Source organism: Podarcis melisellensis (assembly GCF_964234715.1).
Source record: "Podarcis melisellensis genome assembly, chromosome: 12".
NCBI lineage: Eukaryota > Metazoa > Chordata > Lepidosauria > Squamata > Lacertidae > Podarcis > Podarcis melisellensis.
The window spans coordinates 23,298,850-23,322,003 of NC_138544.1; the positions used below are offsets into that span (position 1 = coordinate 23,298,850).

General features: G+C 46.1%; 1 protein-coding gene across 2 annotated transcripts in view; it reads right to left on the bottom strand.

Annotated features, from left to right (window-relative positions):
• Positions 1 to 19,101, bottom strand: part of WIPF3 (WAS/WASL interacting protein family member 3) — a 38,736-nt gene extending 19,635 nt beyond the window's left edge. Inside the window, exons 1-2 of one of the 2 annotated variants that reach the window (XM_081883392.1) lie at positions 19,004 to 19,101; positions 2,192 to 2,531 (exon numbers count right to left, since the gene is read on the bottom strand). In XM_081883392.1, coding sequence (XP_081739518.1) covers positions 2,192 to 2,476 — 285 coding nt within the window. In that variant the 5' untranslated portion in view covers positions 2,477 to 2,531; positions 19,004 to 19,101. Of the gene's footprint in view, positions 1 to 2,191; positions 2,532 to 18,446; positions 18,824 to 19,003 lie in introns of those variants that run through there. The other variant, XM_081883391.1, reaches the window with a different exon arrangement.
• Positions 19,102 to 23,154: the final 4,053 nt, after the last annotated feature.

Below are 23,154 nucleotides of genomic sequence, written 5' to 3' on the forward strand. Positions count from 1 at the left end.
AGCTAAAAAAGCCAATGCAATTCTGGGCTGCATCAATAGGAGTATAGCATCTAGATCAAGGGAAGTAATAGTGCCACTGTATTCTGCTCTGGTCAGACCTCACCTGGAGTACTGTGTCCAGTTCTGGGCACCACAGTTCAAGAAGGACACTGACAAACTGGAACGTGTCCAGAGGAGGGCAACCAAAATGGTCAAAGGCCTGGAAACGATGCCTTATGAGGAACGGCTAAGGGAGCTGGGCATGTTTAGCCTGGAGAAGAGGTTAAGGGGTGATATGACAGCCATGTTCAAATATATAAAAGGATGTCACATAGAGGAGGGAGAAAGGTTGTTTTCTGCTGCTCCAGAGAAGCTGACACGGAGCAATGGATCCGAACTACAAGAAAGAAGATTCCACCTAAACATTAGGAAGAACTTCCTTACAGTAAGAGCTGTTCGACAGTGGAATTTGCTGCCAAGGAGTGTGGTGGAGTCTCCTTCTTTGGAGGTCTTTAAGCAGAGCCTTGACAACCATATGTCAGGAGTGCTCTGGTGGTGTTTCCTGCTTGGCAGGGGGTTGGACTCGATGGCCCTTGTGGTCTCTTCCAACTCTATGATTGTATGATTCTAGGTGGAGGTGTTCAAACGATGCAGAAAACAGAATGGACAATATGCAAACATCTTGGACAGTTGCTACAACTGCAAGACAGGAAGTGCATACGTGAGGACTCATTCCATTTGCATTCCTTAAGCTTCATTCCAGTTTCCTTAGAAAACCCAGCAGCTGCAGTAACAGCTGGGTAATCTTAGCAGGTGCGTGATACAGACACCAAGGCCTATGAATTCTCTGTGCAAATGAAGAAATAAAAACCTCCGAGGGGTTGCCATATTTCAAAAAGTAAAAATCTGGACACCAAAGTTTTTGAGCTATTTTAAATGTGGGAAATTAGTAGTTTTTAAAGGAAAAAAGAAACACTTCCGACATATGTTGCCCCAGAGGTTTTCACTGGTTTTCAGAAATTCCAGCAATGTCCGGGAAGTTGCAGACATATGGCAGCGCTACAGCCTCTGAAGTTAGGATATTAGGAAGCACAGTGATGGACCATGTGCCTTGCAAACAGAAGATGCCTGGGAACTCCAGGTCGGGCTGGGAGACACCCAACCTGAAACTGCCCTATGATCCTTGGATGAAAGGTGGTACAGTGGTACCTCAGGTTAAGTACTTAATTCGTTCTGGAGGTCTGTTCTTAACCTGAAACTGTTCTTAACCTGAAGCACCACTTTAGCTAATGGGGCCTCCTGCTGCTGCCGCACCACCAGAGCACGATTTCTGTTCTCAGCCTGAAGCAAAGTTCTTAACCTGAAGCACTATTTCTGGGTTAGCGGAGTCTCTAACTTGAAGCATATGTAACCTGAGGTACCAACTGTATAGAAATTTAATACAGTGGTACCTCGCAAGACGAAATTAATTCGTTCTGCGAGTTTTTTCGTCTTGCGAATTTTTCATCTTGCGAAGCACGGATTCCCATAGGAATGCATTGGGTATTAACGGTTTTAAGAAAAACGTTTTCGTCTTGCGAAGCAAACCCATAGGGAAATTTGTCTTGCGAAGCAACTAAAAAAACGAAAAACTCTTTCGTCTGGCGAGTTTTTCGTCTTACGAGGCATTCGTCTTGCGAGGTACCACTGTAAATAATAATCGCAGCTGCCAGTCGGTTTATATGAACAATACTGAGCTAGATGGATTAGTGGTCTGTCACAATATAAAGAATCTTCCTGTGTTTCTCTGCCTTCGCAACCATGTTTTCACAGACTTGTAGAGTTGAGGGTCATCTAGTCCAACCCCCTGCAATGCAGGAATCTTTCACCCAACGCGGGGTTCAAGCCCATGATCCTGAGATTAAGAGTCTCATGCTCTACCGACCGAGCTACGGATTATGTCAATAGACTCACTGTAACATTGGGAATGGTGACAAGCAAGTGGATGGAGAAATCTGCAATAAACAGAAGCATGTCTAGGCAATCAAGACTAGTTAATATTTCTCATTAAAAAAACAACAACCTGTATTTGAATAACACCTACAGATAAGACATTTTAAACCTAGGACTTTGTAGCTAAGTTTCTAAGTCCAAAACAGAATTTTAATTGTGAGACCTCAATGTTGGTTATACTCTTCACAATCAAGGGGAAAAATCGAAAGATGAGCCTTACCAAAGGGCATGAAGATGGCAGTGATGGTGGCCCTCCAGAAGATGATGAAAAAGAGGCAGGAGGTGGTGGTGGTGGTGGAGGACATCCAGAAGAAGGTGATGGAAGGGGAGGTGGAGGCGGGGCAGGTGGTGGACCTCCAGAACAAGAAGGTAGAGGAGGAGGTGGTGGTGGAGCTGCAGAGAAAGATGGCGGAAGAGGAGGAGGAGGTGGTGGTGCTGGTGGTGGGGCTCCTCCAGAAAGAGATGGTGGAAGAGGAGGAGCAGGTGGTGGCAGTGGAACAGGCATCTGTCAAGTTTCTATTTTCAGTCAGTCCGCTCTCAAAGATCACAGACAAAACGATCTAGGGAAAGAAGAAAGAAAACTGAATTTACATCCTACATCCACCAAAGAAGCCTTTGGTTGGTCATTCATAAAGCCAAAGACTTATAATAAAACCTTAGTTCTGGGTGGAATCCATAGGTCCTTCACTCCTTTCCCACGCATATGAATAACAGAAGTCTAAGTAGGGGGCCCCACACCGCAGATCCCCCAGGCAGCGTCTGATGTCTCGCAAGGCCTCGCACAGCATCTCCAAGGCATCGGAGATGCTTTCTGAGGCCTTCTAAGACCTTGGAACCTGACTTCTGGTACCACACTGGGCACTCATAACCTGGGGTCCAAATTGGCTCCCCTGAGTCTAAATTGCCGATCAAGATGAAAGTAATATTATTATTACAGTGGAACCTCGGTTTCCAAACGCCTTGGGAGCTAAACATTCTGGCTCCTGAACGATCGAAAAATGGAAGTGATTGTTCCGGTTTTCGAACGTTCCTTGGGAGCCGAACATCCGGCGCGGCTTCCGTGGTGTCCGATTGGCTGCAGGAAGCTCCTGCAGCCGATCGGAAGCCGCACCTTGGTTCCTGAACCGTTTTGGGAGTCAAACAGACTTCCAGAATGGATCAAGTTTGGGAACCAAGGTTCCACTGTATTAGCTTGAGCATGGAACATGCCCGTGTTGGGACACAACTAAATTCCCTTTGACATCTAATTTTCTATGTGAAGACTTTTAAACTTTTTTAAAGAAAGCAAGTGCATTCAGATATGATCCCTCATGGGACAATCTGACCTGATACAGTCCAGACACACCTAATACACTTCAATGAGAATTAGGCATTATTTCTTCCCTCTTGCCTCAGACTCTTATTCCTCACTGGGTTGCCCATGGGCCCTATCAAGCTGACTGAGACTTTGCCTCTTCCTTTCTTCTACCTTCACCATTCACGAGAGCCAGTGTGGTGTAGTGGTTAAGAGCGGTAGTCTTGTAATCTGGGGAACCGGGTTCGCTTCCCCGCTCCTCCACATGCAGCTGCTGGGTGACCTTGGGCCAGTCAAACTTCTCTAAAGTCTCTCAGCCCCACTCACCTCACAGAGTGTTTGTTGTGGGGGAGGAAGGGAGGAGATTGTTAGCCACTTTGAGACTCCTTAAAGGGAGTGAAAAGCGGGGTATCAAATCCAAACTCTTCTTCTCTTCTTCTCACGCTCCATAATTTCTTACTCATGCCAGGCGATGATGTTCCAGCTTCTCCACAATAGTGAATAACTCTCGGCCCGCGTCAACCTTTCTAGCACTTGTACTTTTATTTTATTCTGCCCACTGCCTGACTCAAACACTCTTCCCCTGGAACAATATGCCTCAAGTTTCTGAGCACACCACTGTTTGCAATGATTGCAATCATTCGGCGGCGACCTTCGCCTTAAACACCAGCTTTGCAAATGGAACCTCGTCCACGAATGTTAAAGCCGCACTTGTCGATCCATCTTGCTATTATTCCCTACAGCAGTGTGTCCTTGAAGGGAAAGCTGAGAAATAAGTATAGCATTTACGCAGTGCTCTGCTAACAACCACTTTCCCTCCAGATGGAATTTTCCTTTATGTCTGAGGCGAGTAACCTATGGTGGTTGGAGTCTAACTTCCATCAGCACGGCCAATGGTCAAGGATGATATTGGTGCAGCAACATCATCCAGAAGGCCACAGTTTCCCCTCCCTGCTTTGAACAAGGGCTCTTTCCCCAGTTGTCAGCTCAAACTGGGAGCAGGCACTGTGTGGACCATGGGAATCCCAACCAGGCACTTTTTGTCTGGCATACAAGCAGGGCTGGCCTGTTGCAGATATTAATATTACACAGTTTAAAGCAACTGGAAGCATAAGAACTGACTCCTTTTGGACTAAATCATTGCCCAGACCCATAAAAAATACTCTTCAAACTTTTAGGGCAGAGCATTCTTCATTAAAACATCAAATGTACTTTTAAAAAATACCCATATAATGTTTGTGTGCTGTCCAGCACAGGCTCAGCATCTTAGAAAATAGGAAGTAATCCCAAAATCAAAATGGTGCCTCTCCCCGCCCCCCCCCCCATCCCAGCCTGCATAAGGCTAAGCAGCTCTTTTTGGAGAGCGATTATTACATGCTTTTGTCCTCTGCCTTGTTTGGATAAAGACTAACAGTCACCACCTTTCAAGATGGTGAATTTGCAACCCAGTACCTTCACTCTCAGCACAGAGCAGAGAAACAACCAAGAGGGAATCCTTAGAAACTTAATGTTTGGGAGGAAACCAATGTTAGCAATTGAATTTCCCCATTTTAAACCTTTATTAATGCATATACATTTTGCATTTCTGTGTGAATTAAACCCATTACACTTAATGTAACCACCTTATTGGGCAGATGCTGGTGAGTGTGGATGAGCCAATAGCAAAAGCCTCTCAGCTTTCCCTCCTCAGCTTTTCCTCTCTGTTGGACAAGAGCACAACATGAGTCACCTGAGTCACCTAAACACCTTCCCTTCACCAATGTTGCCGTAAGATTCATCTGGCAGTACAGTAAGCATCTGACATTTTTGTCTCAGGCAGCAACCTGTTTGGGGCTGACCTTGCATCAATTAGAATAATAATGTTTCTAACGCTGCATTCATGGAGAGCAGCTCAAAGAGGAAACAAGAATAAAAATGTCATGTATGCACTCTATGCTTTGCTTGGTTGCCCTCCAGAATTCCCACGCCCTCCCACAGCACAGAATGCAATTATTAAATCCAATTAAGTAACTTGGAAGAACAGACTCCAATAAGGTTTTTTTTGTCATGAAAAATAAAAGCTTCAGCTTAAGACTGGTACCATGGTGATATGAGAAATTATCTAAAAACCAATTTAAATTTCTAGCTCTTCACCTCCACAGAGATTCCTACTTATTCCACATTTATAGAGGTTTCTACTTATTCCACAAGGACCAACTCTCCCCATGCGAACTGACCTGGAACCATCATCTGAGGCCCTTCTTTGTGTGCCCCAAGAAGAGAGGCCTGGAAGGTGGCAAGATGAGAACAGGCCTTCTCTGTGGTGTCTCCCCGTCTGTGGAATGCTCTCCCCAGGGAGGCTCACCTGGCGCCTTCATTACATATATTTAGGCCCCAGGCAAAAATGTTGCCTTGGGCGGATTAAACGTGTTTGTGGGAGGGGAGCTATTTGTTTTTAGTTTTATTATGCGTTTTGTGTTCTCATTTTGCATTTTGACGTTGTGAACTGCCCCCGTGGTCTTCGGATGAAGGGTAGCACACAAATTTAACAAATAGTCATACCTCGGGTTAAAGACGCTTCAGGTTGAGCATTTTCAGGTTGCGTCCCACAGCGACCTGGAAGTAACGGAATGGGCTACTTCCGGGTTTTGCCGCTCGCGCATGCACAGACGCTCAAAATGACGTCACGCGCATGTGCAGAAGCAGGGAATCGTGACCCACGGACGCTGGTTGCGTTCTGCTCAGGTTGCGAACGGAACGGATCCCGTTCGCAACCAAAGGTACCACTGTAGTAAAAATAAATTATTGACCTCTTGGCCAAAGAATAACGGCTGATCTTCCTGAGAAAAACCAGGAGTCTCTGGAACATAGTTTGACCCTACAGTTCAACCATTTCCTAATGGCCTGCAGCACCACAAACCTGCATCTTTGTCCGAATAATGTTCCCAAGAGTGTTTATAATAACAACAGCACTGTTAGCTTATCTGCTTCCATCAAATTCCCCTTCATGCATGGAAATGTCACGAGTGATTCCACCCGTAGCCACAGCTTGTTTTCCTCCCTCAAGACATCTCACCCTTTGTCCTTGGCTCTGTGAGTCACAGGAACCAGCAGCAGCTGTAGGTTCCCTAGTGATATTTAGTCTTGTACAATTTGATCCCGCTATGCACACCCTCAAGACCTCGCTCAAAATGTTCCCCCATCTCGCCGTTTCCACGGTTTCCACTTCTGCCCTGTTTGCAACCTGGCAATCTCACATCGGTGCACTGATGAGGTACATTTTTGCAAAGCTTTCCTTGTAACTGAGCAAGCAATCCTCCCCAGGACATTGCATTTTTATTCTGAGTTTTGCACAAACGAGCTTATTGGCCAATATCCATTTGCTAGAATCTTCAGGGCAACATACCTGTTACTAGTGCACCAACCCACCCCCCTGAACAATATCAGGATATGGAACTCAAGAATGTTATTTAAAAAGCAGGTATTTTAAGCGCTGTAGCCTTAGGAAAAGGAAAGCAAGAGGCACTGTTGTTTTTCCAAGTCAATACTGTAAATTAAAATGCAATACAATTCACCCAGGCAGTTATTGTTTGACTTTTTTTTAATAAATCTTTGTTAGTTTCTTCCATCTGTTCATCTACCTAAAGCTTGAAGTGGGCATGCTGAAGGTCACAGAGTCGTGATCCCAAATACAAGACAGGTTCATCTTGATAGCAGCTAGAGCTGCTATTGCCTAGACTACAATAGTCATTAGAAATCTGATTTACACCAAGTCGGACTACTTGCCCATTTAACCCACTATTTCCTCCTCCAGGGATACCCTATGCACTGTTGGACTACAACTCCCATTAGTCTCGGCGAGCGTTGACAATTGTCAGGAATGATGGGAGCTGCAGTTCAAAAACATCTAGAGGGCGCCATGTTGTCCGTGGCCTACTCAGATGGACAGCAGCTCTCCAAGAACTCAAGCAGGCCTCTCCTATGACCTGCTTCCCACTCCTTTCCATTGGCGATGCCTAATATCTTCTGTATGCAAAGCATCTTCTCTGTTCCCGAGCTGCAGTCCCACCCCAGGTTTATAAGGTTATTGAGTAATCAGAGTTAGAAGGGACCACGACATCATCTAGTCCAGCCCCTGCAATGCAGGAATCTTTTGCCCAATGTGGGACTCGAACCCACAAGCCCTGGGGCTATAATCAGAAGCTTCCTGGGAATCACTTGTCACCCACAAGCTTGTTCCCTCATCTGTGTGAAATCCCTTGAGTTATTTGAAGATGGCTACCATATCTCCTCTCGGGGTGGATCTACACACAGGGGAAAAAACGTTGTAAGTCAGAAATTAAATCGTTATAACAAAAGAAAAAAAAACACTATGTAAAAATTGCCTTGATTTTCTTTTGCTCTCTTCCGCCATCTGGTGTTGCATGTTTATAACACAGCCAAAACTTTTTTTTACTATTGTAGCTGAGTCCTCAGTCTCCTCTTTTTTAGGCTAAACTCCCCTCGATCCCTCAACCATTCTTCATAAACCTTGGTTTTATCATATTTTTAATATTCTGTTGGTAGCCACCCAGAATGGCTGGGGAAACCCAACCAGATGGGCAGGATATAAATAATAAATTATTATTATCTTGGTATCCAGATCCTTGATCATCTTGGCCACCCTGCTCTGCAGCTTATCAATACCCTTATCTCCAGCTTATCAATATCCTTCTTAAACAGTAGTGCCCAGAACTGGACATAGTATTCCAGGTGGGATCAAAGTTATATAGAAAACCAGGATTGTATAATGACAGGAAAAAGGAGGAGGAAAAGAAAAAAAAGAAAACCAGCATTGTACATCTGTTCAAGTCATCTTTCATATCTGAGAGGAAGATTAAAAGATTTACCGGGTCTACCACTTGCTGCCGCCAGCTGGCTCCAAATAACAGCTGAAGTTATTGGTGCAGGTGTGCTACAAAGGAGGCTGTGTTGGACGGACGGAATAAAATATGAGTAAACTAAAGCCAGGGTTTTAATACGTAGGGTTGCTATACATCTGGAATATTGTGGACCTAGCCAGGATTCGGCCATTGGAAACTGTCTGGGTGGAAATTGCTAAAGGTCCGGGAAAATCTGGACATATGGCAGTGTAGATTTTGGAGAATTTGATTAAAAACAGCTCAAAAACTTATTTTTTTAAAAAAACTAAAACAAAGCTCAACAACTTCAGCCAAAAAGAAGAAATCAACAACTTTTGTGTCCAGATTTTCACCTTTTTATATATGGTAACTCTAGAATACATTAAGCAGCAAGAGTGTTTTTTCATAACCTAAAAAAACAGCCCTTGCTTATCAGGCAAATAAACAATCATTTTAAATGCTTACAAAACTTCAGATGGCTTCTTAGAAGAGGTATTCCCCCTCTCCTCTCCTACAGGAAATGATTTCTCTTCTAAGATGGCACTTGGCATGATTTCCATTTCCTCCTTTTCTTCATCAGAGCTATTGCTTTAAGCGTAGGCACATTTATTCTCATGACTATCCAAGGTAGCTTTCTCTGAGATGCTGGCAGAGATGGAGGCCAGCTATGGAGCTGAAGCTATGCACAGGTGAGTGTTTGGGTGAAAGTGAAACCTGACTTTTGACATTTAGTATCAAAAAGGCTCAGCAGCAGCAGCTTTTAAACTGACCCCTGGGGAAACACTAGCAAGGAACATCCAATTTGGGATAGTTTCAGTGGTGCTTTGTTTCCAAACATCTAATCATTGTGGTCTTTTATCATGTCTCAAAAGGTAGGTCTTTATCTCCAGGTGAGCATCTCAGACATGCTGTGCTCAAATACTGCCTTGGTCTAACTATCACCATATCACTACCATCACAGAAAAGTGACCCAGTTTTATGTTCTTTTTTGTATTTTTACCTTTGTTTTTTTTATTTACTATGTATATTGCTTTGAGAATATTTTCTTCTTCTTGATTTAGCAGCATAGAAATTTATGCAGGTATAAAGAAAAGCAAATTACCCAACCCAGAATAGTGAGTTGTGTTTTGTGTAGTGATGCCCGACATCTTGTGTTAGGTGGGAGGAAGTGAGGAAATTTAAGTGTTTGCATTTATTTTGGACGTTAAACTAGTCTGTTATGCTGGTCATTATGTAAGTAGACTCATCAAAGCCAATCCACACTTCTACTTAACTTGGATTGTGCAGCTTTTAATTCCTCCTGGTCTATGCTACATTCACCGAAAGCAGCTGCTTTCACTTTCTCCCCTATAAATCCAGATTTCCCCCCACCTACAATGGTACCTCGGGTTAAGAACTGCATTCATTCTGGAGGTCCGTTATTAACCTGAAACTGTTCTTAACCTGAGGTACCACTTTAGCTAATGGGGCCTCCTGCTGCCGCCGCGCGATTTCTGTTCTCATCCTGAAGCAAAGTTCCTAACCCGAGGTACTATTTCTGGGTTAGCGGAGTCTGTAACCTGAAGTGTCTGTAACCCGAGGTGCCACTGTACAGTGGGTGCTCAGGTTGCAAACGTGATCTGTCCTGAAAGCATGCTCGCAACCCGCAGCGTCCGCAACCCGCAGCACCACATCTGCGCACGTGTGGGTTGAGATTCAGCACTTCTGCGCATGCGCAAGCGCCAGAACCCGGAAGTAACCCGTACCAGTACTTCTGGGTTCGGCGTGGTGCACAACCCGAAATCTTGCAACCCGAAGCATCTGTAAACCGAGGTATGCCTGTACAGTGGTACCTCGGGTTAAGTACTTAATTCGTTCTGGAGGTCAGTTCTGAACCTGAAACTGGTCTTAACCTGAAGCACCACTTTAGCTAATGGGGCCTCCCGCTGCTGCCACGCCGCTGGAGCACGATTTCTGTTCTCATCCTGAAGTTATTAACCTGAGGTAATGTTTCTGGGTTAGCGGAGTCTGTAACCTGAAGCGTATATAACCTGAAGCGTATGTAACCTGAGGTACCACTGTAGTTGTTTTAAAACCAATGCACACTTATGCCTTTCTCATTTTTTTCCACTCTAGACAGTTAATCCACGAGGATTGGGGTTGGGCATTGCTGGAAAGAATGAATAATGGAAAACCCGGGAGCAGAACAAGAAACACCACATTCTAAAAACCATATACCAGAGCACAAGGAGCTCAGGTATGGACCTCAACTGAATACAGAAATTCTGGGTTTTGCAGGCAAGTGCAGATGGCCTCTCAAGATCTGCACCAATCTCCTGTTGAAGGCACCCAATTCATGTGACCCGACAATGCTACCTCCAACAGAAACATCTTTGCCCATGCACTTTCATACCAACCCAGGAGATCCAGCGACTGCACTCCGGTGCCAAACAGTCTCCCTGAGCAAATTTAGCACAAAGGCATACATTAAAGCTGAACCTTGGCAGAGTCCCTAGATTACAGTAAAGCCTTGACCATCATCAATCATTTCCTACAAAGGATTAAGATAAACATGCAAACAATATTTCCTCCCTTGCAAATATGCATAGGACTATGGTCTTAAATTCATTGCCTGAATCAACATGATGACAGATTAGAAAGAAAAAAAAGAATGCAAACAATAAAGGTATGTTCACTGAGGGTGAAATTCCACTTCTTGAAACTGAATTAAATCAACCATAGTAATTCATTTAATGTTTTTTGGTTCTAAATTCTCTGTGACGTTATTTTTAAACAGAAACATAGATTTTACCCATTGTTGAAAAACAAAATTGAAGGAGGGGAGAGAGAGAGAGAGAGAGAGAGAGAGAGAGAGAGAGAGAGAGAGAGAGAGAGAGAGAGAGAGAGAGAGACCCAAGAGCCATTATATTGCAATAAGTTTGGGTTGGATTAACTGGGTTTTTGATTCATAGAATTGTAGCGTTGGACGGGACCCAAGAGTCATCTAGTCCAACCCCCTGGAATGCAGGAATTCCTCTCCCAGCCTGAGATTTTATAGCTAAAAGATGGGATTTCTGCAAAAAAAAGGAAGAGGCAAAATAATAAAATACCAGGCCTGCTAAATAACTGCTTTGTAATGTGAGCTACATTTTGGATCCCTTCCAGTCGGGATTCAGGCCTCATCATGGGACCGAAACTGCCTAGGTCGCACTGGTTGATGATCTCCGGCGGGCTAGGGACAAAGGTGAGAGCTGTTTCCTAGTTCTGCTGGATCTCTCAGCGGCGTTTGATACCATTGACCATAACATCCTTCTGGACCGTCTTGAGGGGCTGGGAGCTGGGGGCACTGTCCTACAGTGGTTCCGCTCCTTCCTCCTGGGCCGTGTTCAGAAAGTGGTGGTGGGGGATGAGTGTTCAGACCCCTGGGCTCTCACTTGTGGGGTGCCTCAGGGTTCTGTCCTCTCCCCCATGCTTTTCAACATCTACATGCAGCCACTGGGAGAGATCATCAGGAGGTTTGGGCTGGGTGTTCATCAGTATGCAGATGATACCCAACTCTACCTCTCTTTTAAATCAGAACCAGTGAGGGCAGTGAAGGTCCTGTGTGAGTGTCTGGAGGCGGTTGGAGGATGGATGGCGGCTAACAGATTGAGGATGAATCCTGACAAGACAGAAGTACTGTTTCTGGGGGACAGGAGGCGGGCAGGTGTGGAGGATTCCCTGGTCCTGAATGGGGTAACTGTGCCCCTGAAGGACCAGGTGCGCAGCCTGGGAGTCATTTTGGACTCACAGCTGTCCATGGAGGCACAGGTTAAATCTGTGTCCAGGGCAGCTGTTTACCAGCTCCATCTGGTACGTAGGCTGAGACCCTATCTGCCTGCGGACTGTCTCGCCAGAGTGGTGCATGCTCTGGTTATCTCCCGCTTGGACTACTGCAATGCACTCTACGTGGGGCTACCTTTGAAGGTGACTCGGAAACTACAACTAATCCAGAATGCGGCAGCTAGACTGGTGACTGGGAGCGGCCGCCGAGACCATATAACACCGGTCTTGAAAGACCTACATTGGCTCCCAGTATGTTTCCGAGCACAATTCAAAGTGTTGATGCTGACCTTTAAAGCCCTAAACGGCCTCGGTCCAGTATACCTGAAGGAGCGTCTCCACCCCCATCATTCTGCCCGGACGCTGAGGTCCAGCGCCGAGGGCCTTCTGGCGGTTCCCTCATTGCGAGAAGCAAAGCTACAGGGAACCAGGCAGAGGGCCTTCTCGGTAGTGGCGCCCACCCTGTGGAACGCCCTTCCAGCAGATGTCAAAGCAATAAACAACTACCTGACATTCAGAAGACATCTTAAGGCAGCCCTGTTCAGGGAAGTTTTTAACGTGTGATTTTACTGTATTTTTGGTTTTTATGGAAGCCGCCCAGAGTGGCTGGGGAGGCCCAGCCAGATGGGCGGGGTATAAATAATAAATTATTATTATTATTATTATTATTATTATTATTATTATTATTATTATTATGAGCTAGGGCAAGGAGGCATCTATCTGGGGTTGATAGGGCTGGTGGTTCAAAACACGTGGAGGGCACCAGAGCTGTCTTAAAATATGTATTCCTATGTCAAATGCATGTCAGATACCACTTCCTAGGTCCCCTGTCTGAAACCCTGGAAAGCTGCTGCCAGTCTATGCAGGCAATACTGAACTAGACTAACCAATGCTCTTCCTCGGTGTAAGGCAGCTTCCTAGGCTCAGTTTTGCTGGCCACTGGTAAGGTGAGGGCAAGCAAAATCAATGCAGCAGAAGGCTTTTTAGGTGGGCCCAACACTGAACAGGCACTGTAGGAAACAGGAAGTTGAGGGCAGACTAGCCTTCTCCAACCTGGTGTCCCCCAGATGTTTAAGACCACAACTCTCCCAGCATGCAATAGCAAACACGCTGGTTGGGGCTAGTGGGAGCAGTTGTCCAAAATATGAGGGCACCAGGTTGGGTAAGGCTGGGCTAGACGGACCTTTGTTCTCATCCATTGGGAGCTATATTATATTCCATCCTTCCTCCCAAAGGAGCCCAGGGCTGCAAACGCACACATGGGGGGCGGGGGAACCTCTGAAAACAATTCTAATACAGAAGGAGGCTGGGAAAGATCTCTACTTCCCCAGGACATTCAAGGCCACCTATAGGCTTCCAAGTGGTTAGGAGACATTGGGCAGTGCAACTGGAATGCCTGAAAAGAGGGGAAGAATCCACAGGCAAAGTTATCTGGGGCCCCACATTGATCAGCTGACTGTGGGGACAGACCCCACAGACCTTTGTGCAAACCCAAGACCCATCAGCACCATGCAGTTTTCTCCAGTTGCTCAAAACAACAAACAACGACAACAGATGCTCATATATTTTTGCTGCTTCTCCCTTTCTAACGGCTATTGAGCTGAACCTTCCTAATATCTTATTTTTTAGTTTTTCAAACATTTACAGACACACAAATTATAAAAACACAAATCACATACATTTCTAATACACATATATTTGACTCCCCCCCTTTTGTGGTTCCTTTAATTTTCATACTGCATTTTCCACATTACTCCATCTTTAAGTTATTCTTTAGTTTCTCTTAGTAATATGTTTAACTGCTTGTTTTACACTAACCCTGCTAATGAGCTTAATAATAATAATTTATTTATACCCCACCCATGTGGCTGGGTATCCCCAGGCACTCTGGGCAGCTTCCAACAAAATACTAAAATACAGTAATCCATCAAACATTAAAAGCTTCCCTAAACAGGGCTGCTTATTTGCATACAGGAGTTTTTCAAATATTCCACAAATTTTCCATCTTTAATTATTTCTTATTATTACACCCGTTAACCTTGTCATTTTGGCATAATCCATTAATTTAATTAGCCAGGCTTCCTTGGTTGGTACTACAACTTCTTTCCATCTCTGGGCAAAAACCATTTCTAGTTGCCGTTGTAGCATACATAAAGATTTATTTTTTAGTCTTTTGGTATCTCAGTACCTATGAGCTGAATCTTCAGATTAGCTAAACGACAAGCACCACTGATTCTAATGGCTGCAGATCATTGCACTATAGAGTTGGTGTCAATCCATCAAAGCTGTCCACTAGGAGGAATGTTGTCTGTATATACCTCTTTAGCAGATTGCACTATCAAGGGGTGAGAGAGCATAGCCATCTTTTCTCCTAAGAACCCATCACATATGACAGTAAAGTTGTTTAGCTTCTGAACTCAGTTCATTTTTTTTTAAATTGCAAGCCAGCATGAAGATACAGTACTTAAGTTGATGCAGCCATAGAAGCATAGGAAAACATTAGAATCCTTGACTGTAACATTCCTTTTTACTATTTTAGCCAGAAAAGTATTGATTATAACTGCCAGGAAGGAAGGTAATACAACAAAGAAAATCCGCTGTGTTGCAAACAGAACACTCTGAACAACAATGAGCAACATGTCGGCTAATAATATACTGACAATATTTTTATAACACTATAAAGGTAAAGGTAAAGGGACCACTGACCATTAGGTCCAGTCGTGGACGACTCTGGGGTTGTGGCGCTCATCTCGCTTTATTGGCCAAGGGAGCCAGTGTACAGCTTCCGGGTCATGTGGCCAGCATGACTAAGCTGCTTCTGGCGAACCAGAGCAGTGAACGGAAACGCCGTTTCCCTTCCCGCCGAAGTGGTACCTATTTATCTACTTGCACTTTGACATGCTTCTGAACTGATAGGTTGGCAGGAGCAGGGACTGAGCAACGGGAGCTCACCCCATTGTGGGGATTCGAACCGCCGACCTTCTGATCGGCAAGTCCTAGGCTCTGTGGTTTAACCCACAGTGCCAGCCGCGTCCCTTATAACACTATGCTATTTCAAAATTCATAAACAGAAGACATATAATATGTGCATGGAGTCACAAACTAATAAGCATCAAATTAATGTTCCAAGAACAGGAATGGTAGGCGTGGTAAGTCACTGTTAAAGATGACTGAACTGGAGGCAGAATGCCTTTTCAAAGTCCATTTCCTACAAATGTGAGGTGATGGGTGCTCCAAACGTAGCAATAGGGTGCTGCAAGCACAGCAGCAAACAGAACAGTTCTTCCAGGATAATGAACTGTTTCGATGATAATTCTTCATCAGCAAATTGATTGTCCCCAAAGGTACATCAAATGGCCATGGATCAGCAATCACTTAAAGCAGATACTGCTAAGTATGACAAGAGAGATTTTCTTAGGGTGCATCTGGACATGCATAGTTTCATGGCAAGCCTCACAACATATCAAGGTACAGATCAGGATACGGAGATCTTCCCCTCAACTAAAGTTCAAGAACAGCCTGTTCTCTCCCCAGTTTGCAAGAGAAAAATGAATCTGCAGCACAGTGTGGTCCGATTAGAGTGCTGGACTAGGACCTGGGAGACCAGAGTTCAAAGCAATGAAACCCACTTGGTGACTAGGGGCCAGTCGCTGTCCCTCAACCTAAGCTACCTCAGAGGGTTCTTGTTGCAAGGATAAAATGGGGAGGGGCAGAACTATGTGCTCAGCATTAACCAACCATGACAACAACAACAGAGAGCAAGCAACACATTTAAGGTAACATGTAGTTCAACCAAATAGATGGCACCTGCTGCAACATCTACCATCTAAAAACAAAGACTGCATGTTTCCTCCAAAAAAACCTACTTTTAAAACCCATACGCAAATGAATTCAGATGGGCAGAGCAATCCTAAGGGGGGGGGAGTGGCGCAGCAGAACCGCTGCCACATCCTAAGCTCAGCCACCTTGTGTCAGTTGAGGTGGAAAGTGGGTGGTTGATGTCCTGTCTTCAACTTCACCAGTTCCTGGCTGGTGTAGCTGAGGGGTTCAGTGACTGGACCCCCTGAAGGAACCATGGAGTTCTGGATACAATGGACCCCAAACCATTGGTGCCCTACCCCTGAAACACCCCATCTGGGGGCTATTTGCTACCATTTGGTAGGAGAACTGCCAACCATAGTTTTCCATCTCTTTGGGCATAGTGCAGCGGTCGGCAAGGTTTACCTTGCCTGGGCCAGTTCACTCCAGAGGAGATCCCTCTGTGGGTTGGATTGCGCATGCGCATGAGCGCGTGCAGCCACAATTTCTGGCGTCTGTGCAGATGCAATTTTTGGCATCTGAGCATGCGCAGACGCGATTTTCGGCACTGCAGAAGCGAGTCCCCATGCCACGCTGCGCCGGTTTAGCGCCGCACACGGGGACTTGCCAAGTGGGTGGCTTGGTTCGGGTGCAGCTCATGGGCCAGTTAAATGGCCCCCGTGGGCTGCTTGTGGCCCATGGGCCTTATGTTGCCTACCCCTGGCATAGTGGGAGGGTGTCTCTGCTGCAGAAAAGCCACACACACCCCTTGCCTGGGGGCAGCAGTGTTCTCATGTCCCAGCAGAGATGCATCTACAGGGCATTCATACCATCACCCTATAGCCATCAACATTTCGGGCCCCGAGGTAGGACCGCACTCTTAATTAAATCTGATTTGTTTAATTCATTAAGATTTATCCAGTTGGATGGCAGCCCTAATAACAACAGGAATACACCAGTGCATCATCCTTAATTAATGAAATGAATATTCCTGTTCAAGGACAGGCATAAAGCTCAATAAAATATGTATATGCAATTACATCTATTGAATCCGGCACGCTTCAATGGGAGAGAGAAACTAGTACCAAATCATTACAAACATCCAAGTCATTCAAATGCCAGCAGAACGCCACAGCCCTAGAACTAATTTACTTTTCTTCTATTAGAACAAGTTTTGCACAGTGCCTAGAAAATGGAGGTCAGACACTGTCTGGGGGGATGGAATGCAGATAAAAGTAAAATGGAGAATTTGATAAGATCTTTTACAGCGCTTAATACTTCGCATACACACTGTTTCGGTTAGATATAACTTTATAGGCAGCTTGTCTTATATAATGATGATATACACTTTTCTGAGCAGCTCTCAGTGCAATCTTGTACATGTCTACCCAGCAGCAAGTTCTTCTGAGTCCAATGGGGTTTACTCCCAGGTAAGTGGGGATGGGATTGCAGCATATCTCCAAGGTTCCGAAGATGGGCACCTCGCTATTTAATGGGCTTCTTGCAGAAAACATCAGCGTACCTGAAACAAATCCAGTTGCTGCAGACAAGCATCCTTTTGCCAAACACCTGATTTCCCCCCAACATTTTTTTTTTAAAAAAGCTCCCTCTAGGCTACTGAGAAGTATGAGGGTTGCTTTTCCCCCCCTCCTCTTCCAGATTTGCAATTCTGTGTATTAGATTGCCTGCTGGCCTGTCTGCCCCCCCCACCTCCTCCCAGGGAAAACCCAGCACAAAGTGAGTGTTGTCCACAGCATTTCAATCAGAGATGTTCTGTCCACTATTAAGCCTTAGTTTTTAAAGCATTAGGCTGCAACTGCAGCCAAGCTGACCCTAGTCTGAAACAGGTGCTCTTACTTACAACAGACGATACACCTTCTTTCCATCTATTCATTTGGCTCTGCAATTATTCTGCATCCCTCCCATTCAGGATCTAGTATTTATAGCCCCCTATTTTCAATATAGGCTCACCTTTTCTTATAAGCAAGAAAATAACTTCACGAAGGGGGGAAAAACAATTCTAGGACTTGATTGATGGGAATATATAGAAGAAAACGGAGCAAAAACTATTATCTACAAAGCTCTGAAAGTCATTATCGAGCAATATACACGCAGCATAAAGAAATAATGAATATAAAAAAAGTCCAATGGAACTTATTTTCAAGAAAGCACACTGAGCAGAAGCAGGAAAGGGATAGAAAGAATGTGCTGCATAATTACAGCTACTATAAACAGGTAATCATTAAACTTGCCGGCTCAAAGGAAGCATGTTTCCATATACAGATCCACCTCCACAGGCAAACCTTCCCCAAACCTCCAGGAAAATCCTCCAGTCTCCCAAGAGCTTGGCAATTTCACCTGCAAATTCCATTTCCGAGTATTTTATAAGCAAAAGCAAACATGGCTCCTGTTTGGCAGCCTTTCATAAATAATACAATGATCTATTTCAAGCCCTTGTAATGGACCCACTTTGACAACTGACCAAGCCTATACTTTTTCCAGGGCTGTAAGGCCAGGACAGCTTGAGGCTTTGTCTTTAAGAAATAAACAGCCGAAACCCAGAGAGCCAGACACAAAAGTCATACATTCAGAAGCAATTCTTCTGAATCTTCCCACGTTTTCCGCACCAATAACTCCCTAATGCTGGAAACCAAGTGGGCACTTCAGTAACACTGGCAAAAGAACCCCTTTTGGGGAGATACCTGGTTGCTGCGGAATGGGGGAACTTTTCAACAGAGGTGAGCTGAAGAAGAGAGATCTGGATTTGCAAAGGATCTCTGGTCCCCAATGGTCTGACCACCAACAGCAGCAGCATGCGTCCTACTCACCCGCCTACCTCCTAAAAATTATACTGCTGAAATCAACAAGGCGTCGAGGAACCAGGAGTGGAGTTTTTTTATGTGTGCGTGCGTAAGGAAAAGCAGAGTCCCTTTCTGTTCCCAAAAACAACCCGCCGATTAGCAGCGCAAAGCCTAGGCGCGTTTACTCGGAAGGAAGCCTCGCTTTGTTCAACGAGCCTTACTCCCTGGCAAGTGCGTTTTTTTTAAGGGCCTTGGGATCGGGGGCGCAGCTCTCGGCTCCATCCCAGGTCGAGGGTCCAGGGAACTTGGAGCGGACAACCGCGCTTCTCTGGTGCGCCCACCTGGACGGCAGGAGAGGCAGGTGCGCGCACGACTCTCTCCCTCTCGGGTCCCTTTCCCCGCTGAGCCACGACCCAAAAGCAGGGCGAAGGTGGCGCCGCCGGGTCCCCAGCACTCACCTGCCCTGCACCGACAAGAGGAGCCGCCGCCGCCTTCTTCCCAGGTCTGGAGTCCGGCGAGAGCGCGGCGCCACTGCGCCCGAGGAAGGAAAGTGGTGGGAAGGGGGCGGAGCGCCGAGCCCGCCTTGCCCACGAGTTCTTGCGGGGCCTGGAGAAGTCGCTTAGCTCACACGCCGCCCCTTGGCTTGGTTTCTCTGTCCGGGGTTCCTGGAGTGGCTCGACGCCGCTTGGGGGAGGAGGGAGGGAGAACACACACAGGTGAAACAGATGGACCAAATGCCGGACAGGTGAGCGCCCGATTTCTGGAAAGAGCCTTGTTTCCCCGCCCCCTAGAGCTCAGTGAAGACCACAGAGCAGCGCTCAGCTCCGGAACCTTTTTCAGCAGCCGAGGTGGAACCAAGGACAACAAGGTTGCTTCTGAGCGTGTGCAGAGCGTGGGCGCAATTGCGTCTGGAGTCAGTGGGAGGGCTCCGATCTGGCGGGGTGGTTTTATACCACCTACTTGTTTCCAAATCACAAAATCGGAGAGTTGGAAAGGGACCCTGAGATTCATCTAGTCTGACCCCCCCCCCCCCAATGTGGGACTATGCAGCTTCCCCATACAGGGATCGAACTTGCAACCTTGGCATTATCAGCACTGCGCTCTGACCAGCTGAGCCGTCTGGTTGCTATGTGCAGATAGGCAACCAGAAGTAGGGCACTCTTGGATCCACTAGGGCTGGATCTAGACACATCAAAGGAGCGTTTCAGTTTAAAGCGTCGTAAAATTTAACAGGGAAAACAGGTAGAGAAAAACGGGGCTCCACGTCGCCGTCTGGTGGCACAGTGTTATATCGCGCATATAAATCGCTTTTTTCTTTACCAGTCTGGGGACTCCGCTAGACTGGAAAAGAAAAAGTGATTTATATGCATTGTATGTGTGATATAACATTGTGCCCCCAGATAGACTCAGCTAGACTGGTAATGAGCCTAGTTGAGTCCTAGCTCAGTCAGACTAGGCGTGTTAAATCTACTTTGTATTTTGTACTTTGTATTTTTTACTAGAACCCAAGATCTACAAACCCGCTGAGGAGGTAGTGTTCAGCTTGTGCCTCTGGGTCGGCCTTTTTGTTTTGGTCGTACAGCTCAAGTGAGCTCACAATCCTTTTGACCCAGAGTCTTAGCTAAGGGACGCGGGTGGCGCTGTGGGTTAAACCACAGAGCCTAGGACTTGCCGATCAGAAGGTCGGTGGTTCGAATCCCCGCCACGGGGTGAGCTCCCGTTGCTCAGTCCCTGCTCCTGCCAACCTAGCAGTTCAAAAACACGTCAAGTGCAAGTAGATAAATAGGTACCGCTCTGGCGGGAAGGTAAATGGTGTTTCCATGCACTGTTCTGGTTCGCCAGAAGCGGCTTAGTCATGCTGGCCACATGATCCGGAAGCTGTACGCCGGCTCCCTCGGCCAATAAAGCGAGATGAGCGCCGCAACCCCAGAGTCGGCCACGACTGGACCTAACGGTCAGGGGTCCCTTTACCTTTTTACCTTAGCTAGCTTAATTTTAGCAGCCTAATTTAGGTGGAGAAAACTCATTGCTGGCCATGCCATGGTGTGGCTCGACAACATAGGAGCCGACTCCTAGGGGCCAAGGTACCTTTGGCACCCCCCAATAAAATATTTGAGGCGTCCAGGCCCCCTCCCTTGTGACGGGCATTGCCATTCAAGTGGTGTGCATGCGGCGCATCGTATGATTGATTAGGCACTATGGGGCTTACCTGTCTCCCGTCCACTCATATTTAATTCACGTTGACACCCCTGCTAGACAATTCGAGGGCATCTGCTGCAAATCACCCAGAGATCTACCAGTAGACTCTGATCTGCCTTGGGTGGCTTTGAAAGAACAGCAGACAATTTCATAGAGGAGAAGGCCATGCTCTGTGTCTCCACTCACAGAGGCAGGTATGCTTCTTAAGACCAGTTGGTGGGAATCTCAGGTGGTAGTGAAAGGGCTGTTGCACCCATGGGCTTTTCCCAGGCATAAAGATAGCTACTATGGGAGTAGGGTGCTTGGACCAGATGGGCTTTTTGAGCGATCCAGCAAGGGCTGTTCTTAAATTCACATGCCTCCTGCCCACTCCTCCTGCCAACCCATACGATCAGCATTTTGAATGCAAGGCCAATTCCACCCAGAAACTCCTTTTCGAAAACAGCTTCCCTTTCACTGGAGGGAGGCATTATGGGTAGTTTGGTCTTCACTCTTGCCCCCTATGCCTTCTTGATTCTTCAGAGCACCTGCATTAATTACAATTTTTGTGCGTGTTTCATGCCTGTATAAACCCTCTGGCAATCCAGACGAGCTGCTTCCTTGAATCTAGTACTTGTCAGCTGCAGAATAAATTGCTTTCGGCTATGGCCAAAGCAAAGGAAATATCATTTTTAAATGGAGGATTTGGCATGGTCAGAAGCGGTTCCCAAAATCCTACCCCGCGGCCCTCAACTAATGGCACAGATTCCTGTCTCCTTTTGTAAACAGCTTTCTAAAGAAGATGCTTTGTTTGCCCCAGTCACTTTCTTCTTTCACCACAAATTTAAATGCATTGTTCAATGCATTATTATTAATAATTATTATTGATTGTTAAATTTGTATACCGTCCTATACCTGCAGGTCTCAAGGACAAAAATCACAACATAAAGACACAAAGGGCACAATCAAAATAAAAGCAAAAACAACTCAAGCAAAGCTGAAGGGGAGATGTATATGCAAAATGTTTTTACTATGCAAAGTAACCCTTCCACCCCCATTTGACAAACTGATGTGACAAAGAGAAGAAATGAACTTAAGAGTGGGAAAGAGCAGGGTAGCAGGAGTGTAAAAAAGAGAAACTGAAATTGAGGAATTCACCCATCCCTAGTAGTGAGTCTGACCACATGGGAGCCAGTGCTCCAGGTTTGCCACACCTTGTTCCCCAGAGGTGAGGAACCAAGGGCCATGTTTTCTTCTGCGCAACCTCCCGGGGGCCGCATACCAGTGGTGGGTGTGGCCAGAGGCAAAAGGGGGCGGGGCAATACATACAAATTCTACTTTTGTACAGAAGGCTAGCTTCTTCACACTCACACATCCCGCTCGTCACCCTCCATCCAGGCAGGCAAAAAAGCTTTATTAGATTTCAAGGCACATTTTAGCCAGGCAAAAACACTGAGCGAGAGGACAAAGCAGGACTGGCGAGAGGCGTGGCTTGAGAGGGGGCGTGCCCTCGGCAGAGTTCTGAGGGGCAGGGAAAGAGGCCCCCCAGGCCTGAGGCAAAGTTGGATCTATAGGAGCAGGATTGGTGCAGTTGCATCAGGCACAGAGCTTCTGGAGCACGGCAGCTATGACATCCAATGGAAGGCGAGAGGCAGGGTCGGATTTTTGGCGTTGCACCGGGTGCCATTGAAATTTGAGACATCAATTTGAAACGCTGCTTGAGGTTCCCCAACCCTGGTCCTTCCTTTGCTGTCCTGGGCCTGTTTCCTTCCTTCTTGTTCTCACAGAGGACAATACAGCTGCAGTTGCTACTGCAATCAATCTGCCAAATACAGTGGTACCTCGGGTTACAGACGCTTCAGGTTACAGACTCCGCTAACCCAGAAATAGTACCACGGGTTAAGAACTTTGCTTCAGGATGAGAACAGAAATTGCGTGGCGGCGGCGGGAGGCCCCATTAGCTAAAGTGGTACCTCAGCTTAAGAACAGTTTCAGGTTAAGAACGGGCCTCCAGAACGAATTAAGTTCTTAACCCGAGGTACCACTGTACTTTCAAGAAATGTGCCTAGCTCTCGCTGCCTACTGTATCTTAACTGCAATTTTCACTATTAGCCTTGAACAGCAGTGACATTTGAGCAAACTCTGCTTCGCATTTTATTTTTTGCTTGCTTTAATTGTGCCCCGAATTCCTACATGGGGTTCTGCGGAATATCTTTTGAGGAATGAAACACAACAAAATGCGCTACTGTTTGGAGGTGGATGGCGGGGATGTTGTTGTTGTTGTTTGCACAAAGCGCCGCTCTTTAATGCTGTTTAAAAGCAGCAGCATATGTATCGCTCCTCCATCTTTCATTTATTAAGGATCTGTGTGTGCAAGCCGTGCTGTTTTTCTTCCCTGCGATACTTTGCCCGCTTATGGCCACGCTGTAAC